Source organism: Convolutriloba macropyga, chromosome 1, assembly GCF_964194025.1.
Source record: "Convolutriloba macropyga chromosome 1, txConMacr16.3, whole genome shotgun sequence".
NCBI classification, from domain to species: Eukaryota; Metazoa; Xenacoelomorpha; order Acoela; family Convolutidae; genus Convolutriloba; species Convolutriloba macropyga.
This window is the reverse complement of record NC_134468.1, coordinates 21,832,833-21,859,205: the sequence shown is the minus strand read 5'-3', so window position 1 is coordinate 21,859,205 and position 26,373 is coordinate 21,832,833. Positions and strand designations below refer to the sequence as shown.

Genomic DNA, 26,373 nt, shown 5'->3' with positions numbered 1-26,373 from the left:
TTAATTTTTTGGGGATCTCAATTTATAACAGAATTTGATCAGATTTTTTATCATAATTTAACAGACTTGATTTTTTTGTTTTTACTTTTTTGTTTCATGACTTTGTTTCAAGATAATCATAAATTAGTGAAGGCACGTTTTGTTTGATGAGTTGTTGTATGGCGTTGAAACTGATTTTCACTTCGAGTCGTTTCCGGAATTCTTCCGGCTATGTTTTTTTTTAAGATCTGTTCACACATTTTCATGATTTTTGAAGTCAAATTGGAGTAGTGATTTAGGTCACGCCGAAACAGGAAATGGAGCGAAAAACGAGTGGTTTTGCGGCGTGAATTTTTTTCGCTCTAATTTTAAAGTAGAGTGAGAGAACGGTGTTTGAACAAAAATTCGGTTTCTCGGTAGTGGTTTTTTTGTTCACATGCGGCAATTTCACTCTGATTTTTACTGTTTTTTCGATTTTGTGGATCGGATTTTCTAAATGGTTTTTCCAATCCATTCACAGCTCATTCTAGGCCTAGTTTTTTGTTTGAATTAAATTTTTATTTCTCGCTAGTGGTTTTTTGTTCACATGCGGAATTTTGACATTGATTTTCTGTTATTTTCTTATTTTTCTCATGTTTTTTTATTAAATGGTTTTCTCAATTCACTCATAGTCCATTCTAGGTCTAGTTTTCTATTTAGTCAATAAAATTTCTTTGAATTGTTTGTCAGGACTTGTCCTGCTATGTTTTTTTTTTACTTCGTCGAATAAAAAATTGTTTCGCTTTACCTCATTTTGCCGCTTTTTCAACATTTTGCCTGATCTCTTTTTGACTTCTCTAGGCTAGTTTCTCTCTTCTCTCATTCTGCTAAAAGTGATTTTGATTATCAGTTGCTCAGCAAAGCAATTCAAAATGAAGAGAGTCAGTATAAAAAATTGAAGTCAGAAGTAGAAACGGGATAAACCCATAAAGCCCAATTTTAGATGCCCGCTATTTGAACGTCGTTCCTATAAGTCTTAGTTACCATCCCTAATGCTTATTGGTATTCATAGTAGCCCCTCTCTAAGAAACAGAAGTACGTTATGTTACGCATCAAAATAAATCGGACTTAATAAATGTTTTTGTGCAAAAATCTTTTTTTTTCAATATCTTCTGTTCTTTCAATCCCAATCATGCTTATTGGAATCAACGGCGGCTATTTTCCGGCAATCTGCCGGGTATGTTTCCTTTTTCCTTGTAATGATCTGTTCTATGAAGAAGGAGTATTACTGTTTGTTACAGGGAGTGATACCCGCTTTGAGACCAACTCTGTGGAAGTACCTGTTGGGCTACTACTCTTACCAGAACACATTGGAGCAGAATTTCCAACACCACAAGCAGAAAGAGTAAGTATTATCAGCTTCGATTTATTAGTTACTTGTCCAGTACTGTGAAGTTATGATGCTTAGGGATGAATACTTCCGAATGAAGCTGCAATGGAAGACGTTCTCACAGGAGCAACTCAAATGTTTCACACAGCTACGAGAGAAGCAGGCCTTGATTGGTTAGTTCACTGCCGCCTAATTTCAATTGATACCTCTAGAAATTTTTAAAAAATGCTAGAGTAGTGATCGCAGCTAGCAATCAATTTATTTGTGAAAATTTAAAAAAAATAATATCTTTGTTCAATAGAAATCTGGTCCAAGTTTCTGCGTATACCAATGATCCGACATAAAAAAGAAGCTAAGGATAGAAACGCCTACAGCAGAAACCAAGTGCTACACATTTGTGCTCTGCGGAAGACTTTTTAAAAACTTTTGACTTGTCGAGCTATTCAAATCGGTTCATATTTTTTGCTGTTATTTCGCTTTATATCTCTCTTAAACATTATTGTAGCTGCAATTGCGAAGCTGTAAGCTAAGCGTTGTAATGTTGCGGTTGTCTCGCTTTTTTCGTCGTCTGACACTGTTTTTCAGTTTTGCTTTTTTATGCCCCAAGCCTCAAAACAGCTAATTGTTTTTTGTGCGACTCTTCAACTGCATTTATTTGCGTGAGATCATTGGTTAAATCATTAGCAGAGAGTTGTGGCAGAATTGCGTGCTTAGTTAAAACCAATTACATAGATCTGTTATCTCAAGTTTCGGGATATAAGACAAGAACGTTTATTATAGCTGCGAAACTGTCAGCTGAGCGTAGCTAGATTTCGGTGCTCCTGGTTTTTACGACTCGAAGAGGAGTATTGGTTTTCTTAAGGTTGGATTCAACCGGAAGTGCTATTGATTCAGATTTTTTTGACCTTTGAGCAAACTTTTCTATAACCAATGTATATGTCAACGCCACTTTGATTATTCGGGCATTGAAGTCTTTTTTGAAATTTCTTGTTTCCAAGAAATTCCAGATACTAATCCGGTTTAAGCTGCTTATTGTTCAATTTTTCTATGTTTCTTGTTTGTATTTTGGGTTGATTTTTTCAGAATAAGGCTGTTTGTGATTCGTTCGGGAATATAATGTTGTTATTATTAATTTAATTTTTGTTCTATTAAGTCTTTAAAGTTCAATAAATTTATAAATGTTTATTTCATAGGCAATTTTAACTACATTTTATGACATTAGAGGCAATTTATTTCCATGGCTCAAATCTTTGAATACTGTTTTCAATATTTTATTCTGACAGGAGGATGATTATGTAGTTACGGAATTTTTAACTGGATGCAATGAAAGGTGCTTGTTTTTCTACTTAACACTTCATCAGTTTGTCTTTCAATTTTCAAAATTATGATGACTTTGTTACTTTTTACTTTGTGACCGTAACCTTCACATTCTGCACATTCCTGTACAATTGGAACTTCTTTGTTTCTCCCATTTCTCTATGCTGAGTTTTTGCCATTACCTCCAGTTTTAATTTTTGTGTTCTTAGGAGTTATTAAAATTTTGAAGATGTTTTTTTATTTTTTTTCAAATTTTTTGTTTGCTGCTGATCTGTTACGATGCAGCTCTGAAATTTTAGTGGATTGACTGTTATATTTTTCAATGATACTTACGATTCAATTGGCAAATGTTTTAAATTTTCTTGGGGATAGATTTTGAACAATTTTTTGTGGCTAAATTTTCATAACAATAGAATTTTTGCCTTTGAGTTGTAAAGTTAAATTTTTCCTGATAAGTTTAAATTTCGTAAGTGTTTGAATTCAATGTACAATTTAGAAAAATATCTCCAACATGATTGAAACATTTGTAATTTTTTGAATTGCTGTAAAGCGACAACGAAAAATTCTATTTTGTGTTTTTACAAATCATTTCAGTTTCTAATGCTATCATCCTTATGGTTTTCCAATGTTTCTTTTGAGTTGCAGAGTTAGTTAATGGTTTTTGAATTTTTGATATAATTTCGTTAAAGTTATTACGTCAGGCAGTTTTTTTGAGCTTATTAGTTTATTGTCCATCTTGAAATTTGTGTCTATTTGTCAACGTTACAAGATGTTCCTATGTAAAGTTTTGGGTTTTCTAGATTTTATGGTTTTCAGACAATATCTGGCTTGTGCAAGATTTAAATGTAAATTCTGGTATGAAAGTTTTGTGTTATAGCTGCGAAGCTGTAAGCTGAGCGGAGCTATACTGCGGTGCTCCTGGTTTTTTTTTGTTTCGTCGTCTGACGCTCTTTTTGTTTAACTTTTGTTCACACCTCAAAGCTGAAAAGTAAAATTTTCTGAATGAATTCTTCCTCTCACTAACTGCTTTTGCGCGCGTGACGTCATTTCTCACTCTCTGTAGCAAAAGGTTTTTGCGTGATTAGATTTTGATCATAAGTGGCTTACCTTACTCAATAAAATGACTTTTGCACTTTTAAATTTAAGTTTATTTTAATTTAGTTTAAGGTCAAAGGAACTCATATGTGTAATAAGGGTCCCTAATGATAAGGCTTCTGCGCAATGAATTTTAACCAGCTTTATTAATTTATCGTTTGATTTTTTCAAATAGCTTTTTGAGCGGCGTCGAAAACTTTTTCAACTTATATCTGTATCTGTTTTTATCTATCGGCACGCAAGTCTATTCTTTAGCAGTTATTCCGGCAATCTATTCCAGCTATGTTTGATTTTTGTGTTTGAAAGACGATAAATTTGTTTTTGGCAGGCGAAAAATATTTGTTTCCAGACAAATGATAATAATTTCGGCTGCTAATTTTGTTTTTTTTTTGTGACGTTTCGACGCTTCGAATCGCTTCCGGAATTCTTCGGGCTATGATTTTGGTTTCGTCGTCTGACGCTCTCTTTTCGTTTTACATTTGTTCTAGAACATTCTTTTGCTTAACTTTTCCGTTACTTTGGCACGCTTGATTTCTTGCTGTTTGCGTAATCTAAATTGCATTCTTTCAGAAATTATGTCTGTTGCTAAAACAAAATCGATTTAAGATGAGCGATCACAAGGGCCTGATAACCGAGTGCTTAATGCTTCCGTTTATTACGCAGCAGGAGATCGGGGATTCGAACTTCTCCAGTATCAAATCTTTTTGCACCCAAAATTGTTCTCAATGATACGCCCCCTTTGTATTAAATTTTTAAGTTTTTCAGGTGGTGCCGATAACGTTTTTCAACGCGTTTTTTTATCTGTTTCTATATGTATTCACTACCATGTGAAATTTTCAGAGGCAAAAAACTTGATCAAAGGTGCCATAAGAGAGGGAGTTCATGGTCTTGAAAAATCTTGAAAATGTGGACCGCAATAAGGAAAAGAAATGAGAATAGAACGCTTTTCTCTGATGCTTTTCTGGTGCTATAACTGCAATCAATTCGGATTAGTTGGGATTTGTTAATTAAACACTAAAAAGTAGTTACCTTTTCACACCTCCATTTTTGAGAATGAGAACTGTTTGTTTTTTATCTGGTAATCAATTGAGGTTTTACTGTAATAACTTTGTGTGGTGTTTTTTGAGAATCATATAGTGTTTAAGTAGTGCCTTGTCGAACTGTTAGGCATTTTGTGTTGATTTTTGACTCTGCATGTCTTAATCCTGAGATTAAATGAAGATAACAATATTCAATCAGGATGAAAGTTTTTTGATCTAATAAATGAAAATATGCCTTGTTTTTCTTGAAGCAACTGGCCCAACTAAGTTTTGTTCTTTAAAAACATATGATATGTTGAGATGAAGTGTAATTCGATTTGAACATTTTCGCGTTCGAGAAGCGATGCTTTATAAATTGGGTAAGCTTTTCAACTTTTCAAAAGTTTTCGCGATCAACCAAAAAAGGATGGAGCTCGACGCAGACAAAACAGATTTGAGATAAACTGATCAGAAAAGATCAAGTCTGAAGGTACAAGAAATTAAATTTTAGCAAAGTTTTCTTTTTGTAGATTTCCAATCTACAAGTAAGGTTTGCAATGAACAAGTAAGTAGTTTATATTTTTTTTAACCCGGGGATAAAAAGAATTCAACAAGGAAGGATTAATATGTCACCATCACATCTAAACGACACACGTAATTTTAGCCCGGACAAAATATAGAATTATTTATATTTGTTATTTCTTCTGATGTTAATGCATGAAAACACAATGAAAGGCGGGTTTTATTAAGTATGTGGTGAAGAAAAGTTCGACGTAAGTTTTTATCTTTCAACTGTATTAGTTGCCTATCGGACAGTAAATCGAAAGAACCAGCAGATCGAAAGAGATAAATTTTTGATAAAATTGGGACAGTTAATAAGACGAACAATCTATACTATATTCTCATGGACTGCAATTTATTATCCTCTCATAGTTTAAAACATGAGATGACCGCATGTGGCCATGCCACAGTGGGGTGGGACTTGATATTAATCAGTCATAACACAGTAAAACACTGCTTGAATTTATAATTAAATATCGCTTTCGATTTGCCGTCTTGTGACCTAATATCCCAGGAGCAGGTGACCTACACTTGTGCCGCTTTCTTGAATCAGGGTTTTCCATCGTGTTTTAGATGAGGAAGTTCAGGTGTGTAGAACTGTTTTTGCTTTCAGAGAAAGATGTGATTCGCACTGACAGAACGGACGACTTTTTCAAGGGAACTTTGGACAACAATGTGAACCTGTGCAAACTATACGACATCCTCATGACTTACTGCATGTACAATTTTGACCTAGGCATGTATTACACCACTTCTATAAATAAATAATGTGACTAATTACTTCGTGAATACAACTACAGCTCTATATTTGTACAGTTCAATTTCATCTGCTACTGTTATGAATTACAATTCATGTTTTATAGTATGCAGTGTAGGTACACGTTATATAAAAGTGTCAAAAAGGTGGAATTTGAGAAAAATTTTTGCATTTCTCTATTGATAATACTTCATTTGGTCCTTCATTTTTCAGGGTATCTGCAGGGCATGTCAGATCTTCTAGCGCCTCTCTTGATGATAATGGAAGATGAGGTTGATACATTCTGGTGCTTCGTTGGACTCATGAAACTCACTGTAAGCGCTCAAACGTTACAGTTTTCTGAATTTAAAAGATTCATAGATGAACAGAGAACTCCATTGTTATGGGCGTGTGTATTTTGTCTGAGTCGTGTTTATAGATCATGGCATTTTGTAATTTACTAGGGAGCAAAACGTAAAGCGTCCAAATGTATTTAAGTTTTTGTTCAATGATTCCTTTGTTAATTGCTAATGTTAAGATTGTGAGAATGTTCAGGGTTCAAACTTTGACATGGATGACGAGAAGGGAATGAAGTTGCAACTGTCTCAACTCAAGTATCTTCTCAATCTCCTCGACCCATCCTTCTACGCATTCCTCGGTGAGATTAACCTGTAAATTCTAGCCTAGAACTTCTCCTTTTCCCAGCCGACTGATTTTTTAATAGCCGCACAGCGATAGCTGGGGCTATTATTGGCCTTCTCTTGGTTTTTTACAATTCACAGAATTTGAATTGTATTGGGGCGCTGTTTTTTTTAAGATGTGTTCACACATTTTTCAATGACTGTGATCTTTCAAAACGGGATAAACAGGTAAGCCCAGCGGGCATTAAGTTTCATTAGAGGCCCAAAGTGAGCGTCAGTAGTCCTTCAAGTGCTTAAAGTGGTGCAGCTGCTGGGATGGCCTTAATTAAAGGTTAAAAGGTCATTTTTAGGAGTTTTTGGGCTCAAAATGTTGCAACTTTTCATGTTTTGTTTGTGATTTTTTTTATTATAGCTGCGAAGCTGTAAGCTGAGCGTAGCTATATTGCGGTGCTCTTGGTTTTTTTTGTTTCGTCGTCTGACGCTCTTTTTTCGTTTTACATTTGTTCACACAGCAAAGCTGAAAAAGTCAAATTTTCTGAATGACTTCTTGCTCTCACTAACGGCATTTGCGCGCGTGACGTTATTTCTCACTCGCTTTAGCAAAAGTTTTTAGGTTATTTGCGTGATTAGATTTTGATCATACGTGACTTACCTCACTCAATAAAATGACATTTGCACTTTAAAACTTAAGTTTAATTTGAATTTGTTTAAGGTCAAAGGAACTCCTATGTGCAGTTAACTTCCCTAATAAGAGGCGTCTGTGGAATGAATTTTAACAAGCTTTATTAATTTATCGCTGAATGTTTTTTAGCCTAGTTTTTTGAGCTGCGTCGATTTTTTTTCCAATTTAGATCTGTATCTGTTTTTATCTCTATTATATGGCACGCAGGTCTATTCTTTCGCAGCTATTCCGGCAATCTGCCGGCTATGTTCTTTTTTAATTTAGTCTTACGTTGAAGTTTTTAAAAAATGATGAAGGCCTTTTGCGAGACAAAATAATTTGTTATGACCATTTTATGAGCTATACCACTAGTACAAACATGCAAAATGATACTAATTTTTGCAATTTTTAAGTTTTTTGAAAATTTTTGTCATTTTTTTGAGTTTTTCCAACTTCAGGGGCCAGGAATTGACCTTTGTGGTTTGACAATAGAGCATAGCATGATTTGTAGTAATAATGGATTGGTTTTCAATATTTTAATGTCTTGAAATTTGGCATTTTTTTAATAAAAAATTTGCAATTTTTTGAGGTCTCCTTAAGTTTTTGTCAATTTTTGATTTTTGTCTATTCTCAAATGCCAGAAAACCTAATCCTTGGTCTGATTAAAAGTTACCGCATGGTTGTTTGCTTCAATGGATTTGTTACCAATAATTTAGTTTTTCGAATTTTAGAAATTTTTAGTGTTCAGTTTTTCTTGCCTCAGTAACCAGCTAACCTCATCCAGGGTGTGATAATATGATATTAGATAGCTGCTAGGGGCAATTGAACAGTTTTCAACATTTTAATAGAACAAATTTCTATTTTTTGAAATTTGAGATTTCTAAAAAATATTGCCTATCGATCTTTGAACCAATGAATTTTTTTATTGCTTGAAATTGGGTTAATGGATAGCCTCTAGAGACACAGAAATGATTCCGAAGATATTTATATCACAAATTTTCAGCAAATTTTTTTTTAAATTTGTAATTGACTTCATTTTAATATTTTTTGGTCATTTTTGAGTCAATCGATCTTCAAGGGCCAATGAATTTTTTCAGTTTTTGCTGATATCATACTGGATCGTTTTCAGAGACAAAACTGGTTTTCGAACATAATTTTGAATTAGGTTTATTTATAGAGATCAAATTGTGCCTTCGGGGTAAAAGCTTCAAGAGTTTTAGTAATGAGTATGTTTTTGTTTAGTTTGATTGTTTTAGTTTCTCAATTTTTTGAGATGGTTTTGTTTGTTTTGGCTGGCTTTGTTCAATTGATCTGTTGGTCAGGTAGAGTACTTTTAAAGTTTTCATTCAATTCGTTGAATTGTATTTCAGGACTTGTCCTGCTATGTTTTTTTTATTTCGTCGCGATTTTTATTACGACCATATGATGTCACAACCATTTCAAATCTGCTTTTTGATCATTCGTTCATGCAATTTAAATTGAAGTGCGTATGTGGCGTCATTTTTCTCTCTTAGTGGAGCAAGTTTTTGTTGTTCATTCGCCCGATTAAATTTTTGGTCTCACAACCCCAATCTCAAAAATGACTTCCTCACTTTGAAATTGACTTTTATTTACTTTAATTGAAAGAGATAAGGTCAAATGGGTGTGTGTCACTCTAAATGAAGGTTATTTGAGAGCGGCTAATAGAGGCAGCAAAAACTTATACAGATTTTTAATCAAAATATAACAGATCAACCTTCAATGAAAAGACGATTTTTTTGGTCTGTCTTTTTTACTGTTTTTTTTGAGACTGCAGATCTACGAAGCTATTGCGGCTATTTTCTGGCAATCTGCCAGCTATGTTTATAGTTGTTTGAGAAAAATGGTGCTCGTTTGCGCTCCAAGAATGTGCTGTTGGAGTTGGGTTAAGTTGGGGTATTCTTTATAATTGATACATACAATTACAAAAATCTAAAAACGCCAATCACAGACAAGCAAATTCACCTGCGGGGGGAACAGTTAACTTGGTGGCATTACCGGTTTCGGAAAAATATCTTTGATTATTTTTCAATTTTGCTCGTTATGTGCTTGTTAATAGCCGCACAGCAATAGCTGGGGTTATTATTGGCCTTCTCTTGGTTTTTTTATTTCTTCGTCGCGATTTTTGTTACAACCATATGACGTCACAACCACTTCAAATCTGCATTTTGATCATCCGTTCATGCAATTTAAACTAAAAAGCGTGTGTGATGTCATTTTTCGCTTTTAGTGGAGCGAGTTTTTTTGGTCTTTTGCGTGATTAAATTTTTGGTCACACTTGACTTACCTCACTCACAAAATGACTTCCTCACTTCGGAATTGACTTTTTTTTTACTTTAATGCAAAGAGAGAAGGTCAAATTGGTGTGTGTCACTCTAAATGAAGGTTCTTTGAAAGCAGCTAATAGAGCAAAAAAGACGAAATTTTTGGGTCCGTCTTTTTTACTCTTTTTTTTAGACTGCTGGTCTACAAAGCTATTGCGGCTATTTTCTGGCAATCTGCCAGCTATGTTTGTTATGCTGTTAGTCGCCTGATTCCATTAGGCGTCATTAAATCAGCTAAAAATTTTCAATTTATACTGGTTGTAAGAAGACTTTAGATGCTTTTCACTAATATTTGACGCTATTTTGCCCCTGATGTGCGCGTTTTCTATTTTTGTCTGAGTACGTTGTCCAAGTCTTGAAAGTTGTCACTGACATTCTAGATCACTTAAGTTTTAATTTTGTCCGGTTTCAGTGTGTATCTAACGCTGTTATTTTGAGACCATTTGTTTTCAGAAAAGGAAGTTTTTTTACTGTGCTGGTTAATCTATATTGTTTGTGGTCAAATTATTTTTTAACAATTCTTTTTTCCTTTTTTAAAGATATATGTTTGGACCTTTCCAGTTTTATTTTCAGTTTGTAGCTAATGTTTTTTTTGAAACCATTAGCTTTTTAACTGAATTCTTAATTGTTGCCTGCATTTGTTATTTTCGTTAAATGGTCAATTGTTTGTATTTTTAGAAGTTAATGGTTTTTTAATTGCTCTCAAACAAAGTTTTTGGCGATTATATCAGTCTCGTGATTGTTTTCATGCGCTTTTTCCATAGACCGATTTTTCGTCTGCGCCCTTTAACTTTGTCTTGAAAAATGGGATAGGCAGGTTAAAGCCGGGAGGGCATTAGTTTGCTGAGCAGTTCTTTTAGAGCCTGACTCTCTAAGTTCTAAGTATGCGAGTCGCCGAAACTATTTTCAGTAGACAGTTTTAAGGTGTGAAGGGCTTCTTATCTTTAAAGTTTATCCTCACCTCCCCCCTCCTGCTCCTCACTCACAACCCCCCTAAACGCTCCCCTCGTTCACCCTCCTCAGCCTAGTCATCTGAACCCCATATCGTCCAGCCCTCCCTACCCCCTATCGCTTGACCCCCCCCCCACTCTGGATCCTTCATTCAAGGTCAAAGGGCGTCCAATTTAGAGGCTAAAATACTGTAGGCAACATAATGAAACTAATGAAATTGTGGGCCACATGACAAATTTTTCAACACTAAATTAGGCCACCTGTTCCAATTCAAATGTGGGGCAGGTGTCAATGGCGGTTGCTGATCGTCAATCGGTCGGCAATGTTCTTTTATAAGTTTCTGGTTGTATTTTTATAGGTGCTAAAAGGGGGGTATTATAGACTTTCTTTAAAATTAAAGATATTGGTCTGTTAGACTTTGACAGTGCCTAATAAACAATCTGGGTTAAATTTTGATTTTTACCCTTTTTGTTCTGTGAGTTGGCCACTTAATGTCCTGAATCAGAGTACGAAGTTTTCTGTGCACAGCTATTAATTATATTTACTTTGACATTTAATTTTGAAAAGATCAGTTAATTTTTAAAATGTTTTGCCTGTATTTTTTATTTTTTTCTCAGAGTCCCACTAAGAGGCCGTGTATTCCTTTTAGTGACGAATCGTTTGTTATTTGTTGTTCAGGCCGTTAATGAAGGATCGGTTTTTCTATATAATCATTCATATCCTAATTTCGTGTAAAAATCTATAAAGCTATTAGTTTTTAGTAACTTTCACGTCATTTTCCAAAAGTAAGCATATATTTTTTCAAATGGTGCTTCGTTAATAGCTGCACAGCGAAAGCTGGGGCTATTACTGGCCTCCTCTTGGTTTTTTTTACAATTCAAAGAATTCGGATTGTATTGGGGCGCTGTCTTTTTTTAGGAACTGTTCACACATTTTCAAGATTTTTGAAGTCAAATTTGAGTAGTGATTTTAGTCTGGCCGAAACAGGAAATGGAGCGAAAAAGCGAGTGGTTTTGCGGCGTGAAATTTTTTCACTCTAATTTCAAAGTAGAGTGAGAACACGGTATTTGAACAAAAATTCGCTTTCTCGCTAGTGGTTTTTTGTTCACATGCTGCAATTTCACTTTAATTTTATCTGTTTTTTCAATTTTTTGAATCGGATTTTCTTAATGATTTTCCCTATCCAATCATAGTTCATTCAAGGCCTAGTTTTTTGTTTGAACCAAAGTCCCCTTTCTCGCTGGTGGTTTTTTAATAACATGCGGCATTTTAACTTTGGTTTTCTGTTTTTCTATTTTTTTATCTGATTCTTTTGGAAGCGGTTTTCCCAATTCAGTCATAGTCCCTTCTAGATCTGGTCGTTTGTTTATTCATTGAAAGTCCTTTGAATTGTACGTCAGGACTTGTCCTACTATGTTTTTGTTTCGTCGTCGCGATTTTTGTTACGACCATATGACGTCACAACCACTTCAAATCTGTTTTTTGTTCATTCGTTCATGCAATTTCAACTGAAGTGCGTACGTGACGTCGTTTTTCGCTCTTAGTGGAGCGAGTTTTTTTGTTCATTTGCGTGATTAAATTTTTGATCACACTTGACTGACCTCACTCACAAAAATGACTCCATCACTTTGGAATTGACTTTTGTTTACTTTAATTCAAAGAGATAAGGTCAAATGGGCGTGTGTCACTCTAAATGATGGTTTTTAGAGAGCAGCTAATACAGGCAGGAAAAACTTATACAGATTTTTAATCAAAATTTGACATATCAGCCTTCGATGAAAAGACGATTTTTTGGTCTGTCTTTTTACTGTTTTTTTGAGACTGCAGATCTACGAAGCTATTGCGGCTATTTTCTGGCAATCTGCCAGCTATGTTTGTTTTGTTCTGTTTGTTAAGTGATCATTCATTAGCGTTAATGAAAATTCCAAATTTTTGTGTGCTATTCTGAAAATTCTAATTATTTCGCCCGACTTCAGGCGGTGCTGTTTTATTTCCTTTTACAATATTTTAAACAAGTCACGCTTTTCATCTTGTCCTGCCTGTCTATCACTGTTTCAACTGAATGTATTTTAAAATTCCTATAGCGAATTTGCGCTATCTAAAGAATACGCTCAGAGTTAAAAGGGGCAAAAGAATCGATATGAAACGATTGAACTGATAACGCCACGTCATTAAATCATTGTGTTTTAGATAATCAGAGTTCATTAGAGCGAGAGCGAGTTAGCAAAAGTATTGGTTCGTATATATAGTATTGGTTTCTCTTCAAAAACTAAACTTAGTTTCTTTTTAATTTTTAACTGAAACTGCACGCCGGTTAAGAACTTTTTTTGACACTTTGAACACAAAAATTGTCAATTTGTAACTCTTTCTGTCAAAATAGCCTGGAAACTAGGATATCTTACTCAATACATCCAAATTTTGTGAAACATCGGTTTGGTTAAAAAAATGATAAATTGACTCAAAAGCTTTTCATTTAATTGTCCACTGTGCCTTGATTTCCTTTTCGTTTGCATTAGAATCCATGCCAACAAAAAAATTTTTTCCTGGGCCAAATTTGGTTGTTCGATATCTTAATGAAGAAAAAGAATTCGTTAAGAAAAATGTTTCAGAAACTCTGTTTGCCGAAGAGACCTTCTTTTTTGGTTTATTGGTAGGAGACTTTGAATTGAGTTATATGATTTTAACTTTTTAGTAATCAAACTAAGCAGCTTACGTATTCTCCATGACACTGCCAGCTTGGTTTGATTTTATTCATTTTTTGACGAAATTAAGCTAAAGTAGAAAATTAGAAAATTAGTTGTTAATAGCTGGGAAGCTGTAAGTTGGGTGTAGCTATATTGCGGTCATCTTGGTTTTGCTGCCGACGCTTTTTTTTCGTTTTATTTTTTTTTTCACGCCGCAAACTTAAAAAGAGAATTTTTGTTGATCTTTTATGTCACTATTTTACTGCTTTTTGCTAATTTTATATGCGTGGCGTCTTTTCTTAAACTAAGTTGCTGTGAGTTTCAAGCTGAACCGTGACATCAGTTTTTTGTCAACTGCCTTACTTTAATCTCTTAATGGCCTTGGGGCGTGAGATCTATGCCCATTAAGCGGGGGGGGGGGGGGGCGGGGGGAATAGATCCAAAACTTTAATAGAATGATCAATATGAGGCATGGCGATCAAAATAAAATTCTGTATCTGTTGCTGTCTATATATTCATCGCGTAATTATGTTCCGCTGCTCTTTTGGCAATCTGCCGGCTATGTTTTTTGTTTCGTCACCTGACGCTCTTTTGTCTTTTTCATTTTTTCTAAAATATTTTTACGCTTGACTTTCGAGTGTATTTTTTACGCTTGATTTCTTGCTTTTTGCGTGACCTAAATAGTTTTTAGTCATATATTCAGAAATTGTCTGTTGCTAAGACAAAATTCATTGTAAGATAATCTTGAGCAAGGGCCTTTTAATGATTAATGTGTCTGTTTGTTGACTGGGAGATCGGGGTTCGAACCTCTGCTTTGTCAAAACTTTTTGCACCGAGAAATGTTCTCAATGATGCACCTGCTATTAATACACCCTTCAATTAAAAAATTAAGTTTTTTAGGCGGCGGTAACAAGTTATTTTTTCAACTCATTTCTTTACTGTTACTATCTGTGTTTTATGACACGCAAGTCTATTTCGCAGCTATTCTGCCGGCTATGATTTTAATTGCTCTGAAACGGAGTTTGTATCAATAATATTATTCCTGTTGTTTTTTGAGCGATTTTTTTGGGGGTTGTTTAGAGTAATTCCTCATTGGCTTGAGAGCAATTAGACCGGCGTTTTTCGGTTTTATTTAATCTTTTTGAACATTTATTATTTGGTAAAAAAGGACACCGAATTAAATTTGAAATATTACATCGATTTTTGGACAGACGATAGCAAAATGAAATTTCAATGAGTCGTTTGTGAATGGATTTGTAGCCGGTGTTCTTAATTGGTAAAATCGACTTTATGACTGAAAGGGTTGTAGAATATGTTAACCGTAACAATTAAAGATGTTTTAAACTGCCGAGCTTCAGACAAGTGACCAAATGTTGGAAAAAACGTTTGCAAACTTCAGTATTACCTTCAGATTTGACTGTTGGATTTGCCTTCAGATGTTATCAACTCTTCTTGTTGCAACTTATAAGCTTTGATAAATACCTCTGAAAAGCGTTGTTATCGAGCATCTTTATTCGCGTTAAATTGAGATATGTTTAAGTTGAGACGTTTTCACCATATTATTTAGTTTGACTAACGCTTAAACGCAATATTTTTGGCTGTCGATTATTTGACGTGATGTGAAATCATTGGTTTGACTAACATCGAAATGTGCGAATTTCTTCGGTAGAAAAAAATTTTTCATTTGCTTTCTCACATTATTTCAATAGTAACAGCGCAACCTTTATTTAAATATATTCTTTCGGGTATAAAAAAATCGTTGCGGAAAAGCATAAAGAATTTTACTTGTACTGGTTTTGCTTAAATTCAGCTGCATTTAAGAACGGCTTAATTTTCATTCAAACAGCAACTGAAGTTAATGCTTTGATGTCAAGTGCCGCTCACTGATTGTTTTATATTATCAGCCTGTTAGATTTTCTATAATAAAAACTAAATTTTATTTTTCATGCGCGATTGACGTCCCGAAATTTCCTTTACATCGTAATCCAAATTCGCGGAGGACGCCGATTTACTCGAATGGGCGTTTAGCAGATTGGTTTAAAATGTGAAACAAAGCAGAGTAATTTACGAACTCGGATAGTTCACCTTTTAACTTAATTTCATTAAATTTTCTCAGCGAAAAATGAAGATCAAAACCTAGGTCTGTTCATGTTTGCACTGCAGTGCTTCAAAGAGCGTTGAGAGTACCTCTGGTTTATAGTCGCAATGCAACTAAATTTTACCATAAGCTTTATACCCATACTAGGATTATTGCAAAGCACTCAAGTTTCATTGTACTTCGTTGTTACGGTGATAATCGGCCCTTTGTTACGGCATCGAATATATGCAAATTGTATTAATTGTTTTTGTTTTAACTGTTAAATTTGAAGGACCTAATGGAGAAAATATAGTATTTATAATGGACAAATATTTCTGATTCTCGTTGTTCTTCGCTGTTGAATCTAAGAAGTGATCTACAAATCTTCAGGTAACATTGAACTTCTGGTTTTCAGGGTTACACATTGACAAATATAAATATTTGGAAAATTTTGATGCAAACGCAAAAATAGTGTTACTAGATTCAATAATCATGCGACACGTGGCCTTTTGTTTAGAGTCGAAGGACTCTGGTAACCTCTACTTCTGCTTCCGCTGGCTCCTCATCTGGTTTAAAAGAGAGTTCTCTTTCTGTGACATCTGCAGCCTGTGGGAGGTGCTATGGACTCGGTTGCCCTCCCCCAACTTCCACCTCTTCATATGTCTCTCCATGCTGGACCTGGAGAAGTCACACATCATGGCCAAGGATTTCGAGTTCACTGAGATACTCAAGGTACATCGCACAACCTTACATATAATATCTATAGAATTATTTTCGTTACAATCGCAGTTAGGGAAGCAGTCATTTACACAGCAAGGTTTTTTCAGTCAATTTTGTTCTGTCGATGTATTTCACGAAGAAAAATATGAGTTTTAATTTAATGAATTTTGAATTTCTCTGAGAAATTATCGAGTTTTAATCTTTGTGAACATTTGGCTCATTTCCATTTTCACTCTTTGCATTAATTTAATTTTGTTGAAATTTAACTCATTTTGCTGCTGCGTTGAAATGGTTAAACATTGCTTTATTAATTGATCTTGAACGAAGTTTATAGCAATTATTGTAAACGTGGTGGCCTTTTTTATGCAAATTTTTTGCTTGACCATTTTGCGCTTTTCTTCTAGATTATTCTTTGACTTCTCAAGTGACTTTTTCACGCTTCCGTTCTTCATTTTTGAGTGATCTCTCTTGCTCTCACTCCGAAGTAAAGCTTGTTGCTAATATAAAGTCGGTTACAGCACAGCAAAAACAAGGGCCTGATAGCTGAGTGGTTAGTGCATCTGGTTATGGATCGGGAGGTCAGTGGCTTGAGTCCCGGCGGAATCAAATGTTTTTCCTACCCGCCTGTCGTTCGAGAGCAATTCTTCCGACATTTGTCGGTTTATGTTTTAATTCTTTTATATCCGAAAGTGTTGTTTATCTGTTTTTTGCCCGACTCTTTGCGGAGAATGTTGGTTTGCTCTGCCGATACATATAAAGTGGCATCAAATCGTATTTTTGGGATAACTTTTCCTTTTAAAAGAAAAATGTCAGATGTCAGTGATTTTTAGTTGCTCTCAAACGAAGTTTGTAGCAATTATATTAGTCCTGTCGGTCTTTTTTATGCGATTTTCGCTTGACCAATTTTTTGTCTGACGCTTTTGAATTTTCGTCCTCAAAAACGGGGTAAGATAAACAGGTAGCACCCAGTGGGCTTTAAGTGCTCTTAGAGCCTTTCGGCTCTGTTTCAGCTCAAACTGTTTTGGAGACTTATACTTAATGGTGTGAAGGGCGGTTCTTAGAGGTTGAAGACCCCTCCACTGTTGATCCCCTCCACTATTGCCCCCCCCCCCGCGCGCTGTTACCTCCCACCCACTGTTGCCCCCATCAGAGCCCTCGGTGTACCCTCCCCCCCCCCCCCCCCCCGTTTTTCGCTGCTGACGAACAACCGCTCGCTGAAAACACTCAAATTTGTACTATTTAAATTTTTTCAAGCTTTTTAAAAATTTTGACGTTTTATGATTTTTTATCAGCGCTAGGTGTCAAGGAGTCTCCTCTAGGTTTTAATAATAGATCATTGCGTATCTTCTAGTGTTAATGGAATGGTTTCAACATTTAAGCATCTCGAATTTTAGCATTTTTTTTGACAAAAGCTGCATATTTTAAATTTTTTGACAATTATTTCTCCTTATTCAGGTCTTTTCGGACTCAGGGGCCGAAAAATATCCTAAGGTGTTTGATAATACGTTACTGACAAATCTTTTTTGGCTATGGAATAGTTTTTCAGCTTTTTAATTTCACAAATTTTAGCAATTTTGATGAAACTTGCTTTTTCAAGTTTTGAAAATTTTTGTCGTTTTTCAGGTTTTTTTACCCTCAAGAGCCAAAGAACCTCCTCCATGGTTTGAAAATAGGTTATTGTATAATTTGTAGATGTAATGGAATGTATTGCAAGATTTTAACATCACGAATTTTTAGCATTTTTTTGACTTTTTTTGACATTTTTCCAATTTTTTAACACTTATAGTCATTATTCAGGTTTTTTGAGCCTCATGTGTCAGAAAACCTCCATTAGGGTTTGATAATAGGTTACTGAAAAATTTTTGCTGTTCATGGATTAATTTTCAACTTTTTACATTATCACAAGTGTTAACAAATTTTTAATAAAACTAGCAATTTTTTCAAGTTTTCTGAATTTTTTTTTCATTTTTAGGGTTCTCTGTCCTCAATAGCCAAGGAACTTCCTCTAGGGTTTGATAATCTGTCACTGCATCTTTATAGGTATAATGAATGCTTTTCAAGATTTTAATATCAAAATGTTTGCTATTTTTTCATGTTTTTGAATTTTTTGCGGCACTAGGGACCCTGGAACCTCCTCCAAGGTTTGATAATAAGCTGCTGCATAGTTTCTAGAGCTAATGGGATGGTGAGCAACATTTTTGTTATTCCAATTTTAGTAATTTTTGTATAAAACTTAAAATTTTTTTCAACTTGGAAACTTTTTATCATGTTTAAGGTGTATGGATCTTTGTGAGCCAGTGGAACTATTTCGGGCTTGAAACAGGGATGCTGGATAATCTCATGAGACAATGAAATGGTTCTTAAAATGATATCATGAATTTTAGCTAGTCTTAGTTAAAATTTACAATTGTTTCCAAAACTTTAATATTTTTGTCTTTTTCTGAGTTTAACGACCATTACTGGCCAACGAAAATTTTGGAGAAGGGTTATCGGAGAGATCTTTCGAGAAAAAAACTGGTGATTGATAACTTTTTTGACTTCAAAGTTGAAAACTTTTTTATTTTTGCCTTTTTCAGTTTCTATATGATCTATTTACTTACAAGGCTAGAAAACTAGAAGTTGCAGAGTCGAATCCCATCATGGAAAATATTCCTATCCTTCCTCTCTGTCGGTTAGGGTTCCTATCCTCTTTCTCGTCCACAATTTATTCTCTCTCTCCTCTCTCCTCTCTCTCTCTCTCTTGTTGCACTTCAGCTTTTGTTATGCGGCGTAATGTCATCATCTCTTATCCTCATTAAAAATGAGATATAGTAGAAATGTTTTTCATAAATGACTTAACAGGCACTTTTTAGGAAATCATTGTTAATTGCTCTCAAAAGCAATTTGTGGCAAATATATTAATCCTGTTTGTCTCTTTTTATGCAATTTTCGCTTGGCCGAATTTTCGTCTGACCCCTTTTGCATGAAGTTCTCTTAGAGCCGTTCAGCCCACTAGTCTTCAAGTATGCAATTAACAGAAACTGTTTTGAAAACTTATACTTATGATGTGAAGGGCGGTTCTTAAAAATTGATCCCGCACCTCACCCACACACCGCCCCAAATCAGTCCCCCCCATCCTTTTTTGCACCCCAGCTGCGCTCACCTTGAGCCTCTTCAATTAATCTAAAGCTAGCCTCACTAAACCGTGGCTAGCTACTGACAAAGCCAACCGCTCGCCGTTCGTTTGGGAGCAATTCGCCCGACGTTAGTCGGTTATGTTTGTTTGCTTGCCCGTTTTGCGGTTTTTGTTGTCCTGCCTCTGTCTCCTTAATGTTTGGTCTCAATGGCTCTCTAATGAGGCGTAATTGAAGCTATTTATTAGGTTCAATTGATATCTAAAGGTTTTATCTACTGTGCACATTTTTTTCAAAAAATGAGAGTTTTTGACATTTCTACAGTTCTTTTTGTATTACAAGTCAGGATTTTCAAGCTTGACTTCTGACTTACCTCACTCACTGTTTCAACTAAATGGATTTTAAGTTCTTTCTCGCATTGAATTACGCAATGTAGTGAATACATCCAAAGTCAAAAGAGCAGGATCGAAAGAAACAGGATAAGCATATAAAGCCCGGTCATTAAGTCATTGTGCAGTAGGTTATTAAAGTTCTTTAAAGTTCTTCATTCGTTTGTCAGGAATTGGGTTTGCTTGTTTTTGGAAGAATTTCTTTGCTCGTAGTCGTTGTTAGTAAGTTTTGTTCATATTTTAGAGACAAATCTATGAGGTGATGATTTTGTTCAACCAAATTCTGGAACTATAGCTTGGTTTTTATTTTAACTAGTTTTTTGCTTGTGTCAGTTTGGGCTGAATTATTTTGTTTTAGCATATAAATGAGCTGCAATTGAAGATGAGTGTGACGAAAGTGCTCCGAAATGCAGAAGCAATCTTCAGCCAAGTGAAACAAATAGAGGCCAAATTGCCCCAGAACATGAAACACATTCTGACCCCTGTGGACCAGTTGGGCACAGGATATGCCCTGAATGGGACTTCATGTGAGGAGGATGAGATTGGAGAGCTGGTGGACTCAGTTGGACCTGTGACTTGTCTGCTGACTTCAGTCAGTTTCTCCGAAATGTATAAGTCAGTTATCAGTCCTGCCTCTCCCTCCTTGATTGTACCTCCTATGTCCGACAATGAAGATACTGAGATGCTGACTCTATGAATTTATCTATCCAAACACCATTAAAAAATGCCAGCCAGTGCGGAATCAAATTTTGAGTAAAATTACTCGCTTTACAATGCTTTTCCTTCTTTAGATCTCAATATATATTGAGAGAGGATTGTGGATTACATTACTTTCTCTTTTTTCGATTTTGAACGCGTAAATGGCATGACCAAAAGCTAAAACATTTAGTTGTCAATCCATCTGATTCACATTGCGTAGTATTATAGGAAAAATATGAGGATTTTTCACTTAATCCAATAAATTGGATTCCTGAGTTTAGTTGTTTATGACCACGCGGATGCTTTGAAGCGCTTTCAACTTAATCAGTAAGCAGCAAGTTCTGTGAGCAGCAATCACTTTTTTATTTGTAAAAGCAATTTGATTCCTGCACTAACTTGTAATGGAAATGAAAAATTTGGAAGCGTGCGTGACTTGTATATAGTAGCAACTGGCCGTCAACGTTCATGAATGCTTCAAAAATGTCCGTTTCTAACATTTTCCATCAAGAGGTTTTTTTATATTGCAGGGAGAAATTGTAAACTGTCACGTACGCTGGAAAATATTCGACTTCTGATGTTTAACGCTTTTTACGGTTACTTATAACTCGACACGTCAAAAAGCAGTAGACCAAAAAGCATTTATTAATTCGATATTCGTGTAGCTGTATCCTAATCATTGCATCTTAATATTCTGTGTAATGAATAAATGAAGCATTGAAGATTTGTTATGGACGTGTTATGAGAAAATATTGATTATGACCTCAGACAAAGATAGTACGGCAAATATTGTAGTATTATTTGTTTAATTAAATGTCAAATATATTTAAAAAATAGTTTAGTACCTAGCTGTCAGCGAATGTTTATTTTTGACAAATAAATGTTTCCTTAGTCTTATTTTCAGTCTTTCCGACTAATAAAGTAATTGAGTGACCGCTTGATAAAGAGGAATAGCCAAAGAAGAGTATTAATGTTACAATAGCTAGAGCATATTTCAAAAGTTTGTAGTACTGCGTACTCATTTGTGGCCTCTGAATATTCAGATGTTAACTAAGTTGGTAAACCGTTCATCTCATTTTTTGTCTTATTAATTGTACTAACGAAATTTTTAGAGCAATTTTTATTTCATTTATCTCGTTGGTCGTTCTCTTTTATGTGATTTTTCGTCTGACAATTTGACTTTTGGTCCTCGAAGACGGGATAAATTGTTACGCAGTTTTTTCGCGGGAAAGTGAATATAAATTTAAGAAATGTAATTTTTCTTTTTACAATCCAGAGTAATTGGATTGGCGTTTCTGTTCTTGAGTACTATTAATATGATACATATGTGGCGTAATTGCAGTTGCTTGAATTCATCACAGGGCAGCTTCTGTTTTTTTCATGACTTTGAAGCTATATATTATAAAATATTGAAGGTGTGATTTTGCACCTTTTTATTCTCTTGTCATATTACTCAGTATCCTTAATGACAGGTCTTACTGGTTACTAAACTGGCATAAATGAACCTAATGAAATGTTCGAGTTAATGGCCATAGGTTTTCTTGACTTCACGCTCTCTATTCTCAAAAACTTTTAAATGATTTTTTGAGTCTCGTATTTGTTGTTAATTGCTCTCAAACGAAGTTTGTAGCAATTATATTAGTCCTGTCGGTCTTTTTTTTTTATGCGATTTTTCGCTTGACCAATTTTTCGTCTGACGCTTTTGACTTTTCGTCCTCAAAAACGGGATAAACAGGTAGCCTCCAGCGGGCATTAAGTGCTCTTAGAGCCTTTTAGCTCTGTTTCAGCTCAAACAGTTTTGGAGTCTTATACTTATGGTGTGAACAGCGGTTCTTAGAGATTGAAGACCCCCCCCCCACCCCCCCAACTGCTGACCCCCCACTATTGCCCCCCACCCCCCCACCTGACTGTCGCCACCCCCATCGACACCCCCGTGCACCCCCCCCCCCCACCCGTGGCTAGCTACTGACGAACAACCGCTAGCTAAAAACGCAAATTTATACTAATTTTCACAATTTTTTTCAAGATTTTTGAAAATTTTTGTCAGTTTTTTAAGTTTTTTCAGCCCTAGCAGCCCTAGGTGTCAAGGAATCCACTCTAGGATTTGATAATAGGTTATTGAATAGTTTCTAGTTGTAATAGAATGGTTTCAACATTTCAACACTGCGTATTTTTTGCATTTTTTTGATAAATTTTGCAAATTTTTTCAATGTTTTTGAAAGTTTTTGTTGTTTTTTAGGTTTATCCAGCCTCAAGAGCCAAGGAACTTCCTCGAGGGTTTAATAATAGGTTACTATGTAGTTTCTAGAAGTAATGGAATCATTTTCAAGATTTCAACATCACGAATTTTAGGTTTTTTTTGACAAAAATTGCTATATTTTTAAAATTTTTTGACATCTATTTTCATTAAAGATTTTTCAGCCTCAGGGTTCAGACAACCTCCTGAAGGGTTTGATTATACGTTGCTGCATAGTTTCTAGTGGTAATAGAATGTTTTTCAACATTTGAACATCACGATTTTTAGCAATTGTTGGATAAAACTTGATTTTTTTTTCAAATTTTTCAAAATTTGTCATTATCTAAGTTCTTCCAGCCCCCAGAAACCTCGTATAGGCTTTGATAATAGGTTACTGAACAATTTTTATTGCGATAGAATAGTTTTGAACTTTTTAATATCACAAATTTTATCGATTTTTTGAAATTTTTTTCATTTTATTTGCAGTTTTTGAGTCCTTTTTTGAGTTTAACGGTTAATACTGGCCAACGAAGCTTTTTAAGTCTTGCAGATGGGTTACATGACAAAAATCCAGAGGCAAAAAATGTTCTTTGAACATTTTCGTCACTGCGAAATGTGGAAAGTTTTCTTCTGAATGTTGCACTTTCAGTTTTTTATATGATTTAGTTACTAACAAGGCTAGAATCTCATGGAAAAAATTTCTAGCTCTCTCTCTTTCTCTCTCTATGTGTGTTGGTTGGCGTTTCTTTCCTTCTCTTTCTCTTCACTTCAGCGGCTGTTATGTGGCGTGATAATATCGTCTATTACCCTAGCCTCACGCCTCTTCAATCAAGCGAAAGCTAACCTCACTAAACAGTGGTTAGGTGCTGGCAACCGCCCGCCGGTCGTTTGAGAGCAATTCGCCCGACGTTAGTCGGTTATGTTACTTCTTGTTGTTTTATCAATTAATTTAGCTAGAGACAGGTCTCAACGGTCTCAATAGGGATTGTTATAATATATTTAATTTTTTCAGTTCAAAGCTAATGATTTCTATAACTTTGACAGTAATTGTTTTAAGAATTTTTTCCACTTTGTTGTCTTATGTCCACTTTGTTGTTTTAGGTCCTCTTTGTTGTCTTATGTCCACTTTGTTGTCTTATGTCCACTTTGTTGTCTTATGTCCACTTTGTTGTCTTATGTCCACTTTGTTGTCTTATGTCCACTTTGTTGTCTTATGTCCACTTTGTTGTCTTTTGTCCACTTTGTTGCCTTATGTCCACTTTGTTGTCTTATGTCCTCTTTGTTGTCTTCTCTTAGTCTTATCATAGGTTTTATCTTTGGTAACTAATCAAGAAATTCGAAAAATTGTTTTCACCTGCTTCTTAGCGAGAAAACGCCTCAAAGATATTATTTCCTTTCTGACGGGCGAAAAAGCGTGTAACTTAAACCGACCGTATACTTAATTTGCGCATCGCTATGTTCAGACGCGTTATTTACGAGAATATTATGCAATTGGGTTACAGTCGCTGGGCAGAATATTACTAAAATTTGGTTTATACGTCCTGCAAGACGTACGGAAACTTAAATAAGGACTCCTTCCAAATTGCCTAACTTGCATTTTTAACCCAATTACTGAATTTCCTAAATAGTTTGTACGAGCCGAGGAAAATTTCATTAATTACTATTCAAACAATATATTTTGAATTTCCTAATTCATTTGAAGTGAAAAGATACATTTTTAAAATTGTGCTTAGTTGATTATGGACTAAGACATCCTGTGCCAAAAAAGTTGAAGGCACTATCTTTGAGATGTTATCTGCAAGAAATGTAAATAATCATTTGAGTCTAATCTGAACATCAACGGGTCTTCCTTAAAAAAAGACTACATGGAAATGACAACCAAAACAAACCCAAAAATTGAACAGTATCGAAAATCGAAAATAAATGGAATTATATAATGGAAGCCATCAGTGGAAACATATAACCAACAGAAAAATTAACATTTGAATCAACAAAAGTAGTGGACATTTTTTCTAATAAAGTTGAGTTACACGATGACAAAAATGAGAGCAAAAAAGAGACAGTTCTTTTCTTTTAATTTTTAAAAAACTTCATTTGAAAGTTATTAAAACAGTTAGCTGTAAAACTGAAATCTTTCAAAAGGTTCAATTATACGTCAATTGAGACCTGTTATTATTAGGTATATGTCGTGCAACAACACAAAAAAAGACAGAGAAAGGCAAGAATAAAAAATGCTCCAAATTTTGCGAGAGGAATTTGCCTCCGCCCATAAAAGCATAAACTAATCAACAAAAAAAGTTGACATTTTCAGTTGCCTTTCTTAATGCTGTGTTTTTCTAACTGTATTTCTTCCAATGGACCTGCCAATAACGTGATAGCTTGCCAAGGAAACAAAATGCCTGTAAATTGTACACTTATGCCCAAAAATAGTTTTTAAAACTAATATCAAAACCAAAAACTATTAGTTAAAAATAAAACCGTGCAAGTACTCATTGATAACTCACATGAAATGGACTTTGGACTGTCGTTACTGAGACTATGTCAGAACTTGAGAGAAATATGATAGAATAGTGGCAAAGTTTGAAAATTCGACGAAATTCAATTGGAGAGACTAATTCATTAGACTACAAAAAGTATTACAAGTGCAAGCAAAACATAAGAGGTCCATCAAATTTTTACGAAAACATTTGGTCAAAGCTATAAACCATGAGCTTAACTTTGAAACCATAATATGTGTTTGTTGGGCCTAATTTTTGTAACAGTACCAACGCCCTGATTTGAGTTAGTGATCATTAATTAACATAACGAACTATAAATGCAAAAATTTTTTCAAAAGGAGGCGCCTAAATAAAATCTATAATTTTTTTTACTGTAAGGAACCAAGGTGAGATCAAGATCTGCCCCCATATTGTTGCGTGTCTATGAAAACACTTTACTCTTAAAATGGTTGCAATATAGATCAATTTAAAGAAAATTTTTCAGTATATCAAAATTAAATAATGGATTTTGTGTAACTATCGAGTTTAAATTTGCAAAAAACTGTCAAATTAAACTTTCAGAAGACTCCTAAAGCCAGCGGAAGTACAATTAGCCATCTTTAAAGCTTACGAAGTACATTCCCACAGTTTTTAGGTGTCCACTTCCATGAAAATTAAGAAAAGGGCGCTAAAAAGCATAATCAGTCCCATTTTTGAGGAAAAAAAAAGCTTATGAAAAATGTAGCATAAATTCTAGCAAAATACTCAGATCGAACTCGAACAATTCAGTAAATCTTCTTCATCTTTAGAGATAAAACCAATATCAATACCGTTGAAAATTTGAACCTATATCAAAATGCAAGAAAATTGGCACAAAAATTACTGAAAATTTGAACAAAAGCAACGTAATTCGGCCGAATGTTCAAAAGAACTTAAAATTTCGATAAATCCGTGTAATAAGCGAAATTTCTTTTATTCCATTTTCTACGCTTGACAAGCTTTCTAATGATATCGCTCGCAATCCTGTACGATGAGTATATCGATTGGCGAAAATGGATTGAACAAAAAAAACCAAGGTGAGTGTATAGTTCCTCCCCCACTAATGTGGGTCGGAGCCAAAAGCTGTTGATTTTTAGCAATACCTAAAAGTTTTGAGATAAAATATGAGCCGGAAAGTGTTAAAAAATATTCTTCCGGAATAGCACTTTTACACAAAATCATGACACCATGAAAATCACAATGATTTTTTAACTGGTTTCTCACCAAATTATAGTTTCCCATTAAACTTCTTAGCACATTGTAGAAATTTC

At 34.8% G+C, this 26,373-nt stretch overlaps 1 protein-coding gene across 3 annotated transcripts in view; it reads left to right on the top strand.

Annotated features, from left to right (window-relative positions):
• The window catches only part of LOC142336463 (TBC1 domain family member 17-like), a 50,099-nt gene extending 28,852 nt beyond the window's left edge, over positions 1-21,247 (top strand). For all 3 annotated transcript variants that reach the window (XM_075385335.1, XM_075385325.1, XM_075385316.1), the window contains exons 8-14: positions 1,260-1,363; positions 1,427-1,521; positions 5,954-6,076; positions 6,311-6,411; positions 6,632-6,734; positions 15,950-16,164; positions 20,013-21,247. In XM_075385335.1, coding sequence (XP_075241450.1) covers positions 1,260-1,363; positions 1,427-1,521; positions 5,954-6,076; positions 6,311-6,411; positions 6,632-6,734; positions 15,950-16,164; positions 20,013-20,351 — 1,080 coding nt within the window. In that variant the 3' untranslated portion in view covers positions 20,352-21,247. The remainder of the gene's footprint in view (positions 1-1,259; positions 1,364-1,426; positions 1,522-5,953; positions 6,077-6,310; positions 6,412-6,631; positions 6,735-15,949; positions 16,165-20,012) is intronic.
• The last annotated feature ends 5,126 nt before the right edge of the window (positions 21,248-26,373 follow it).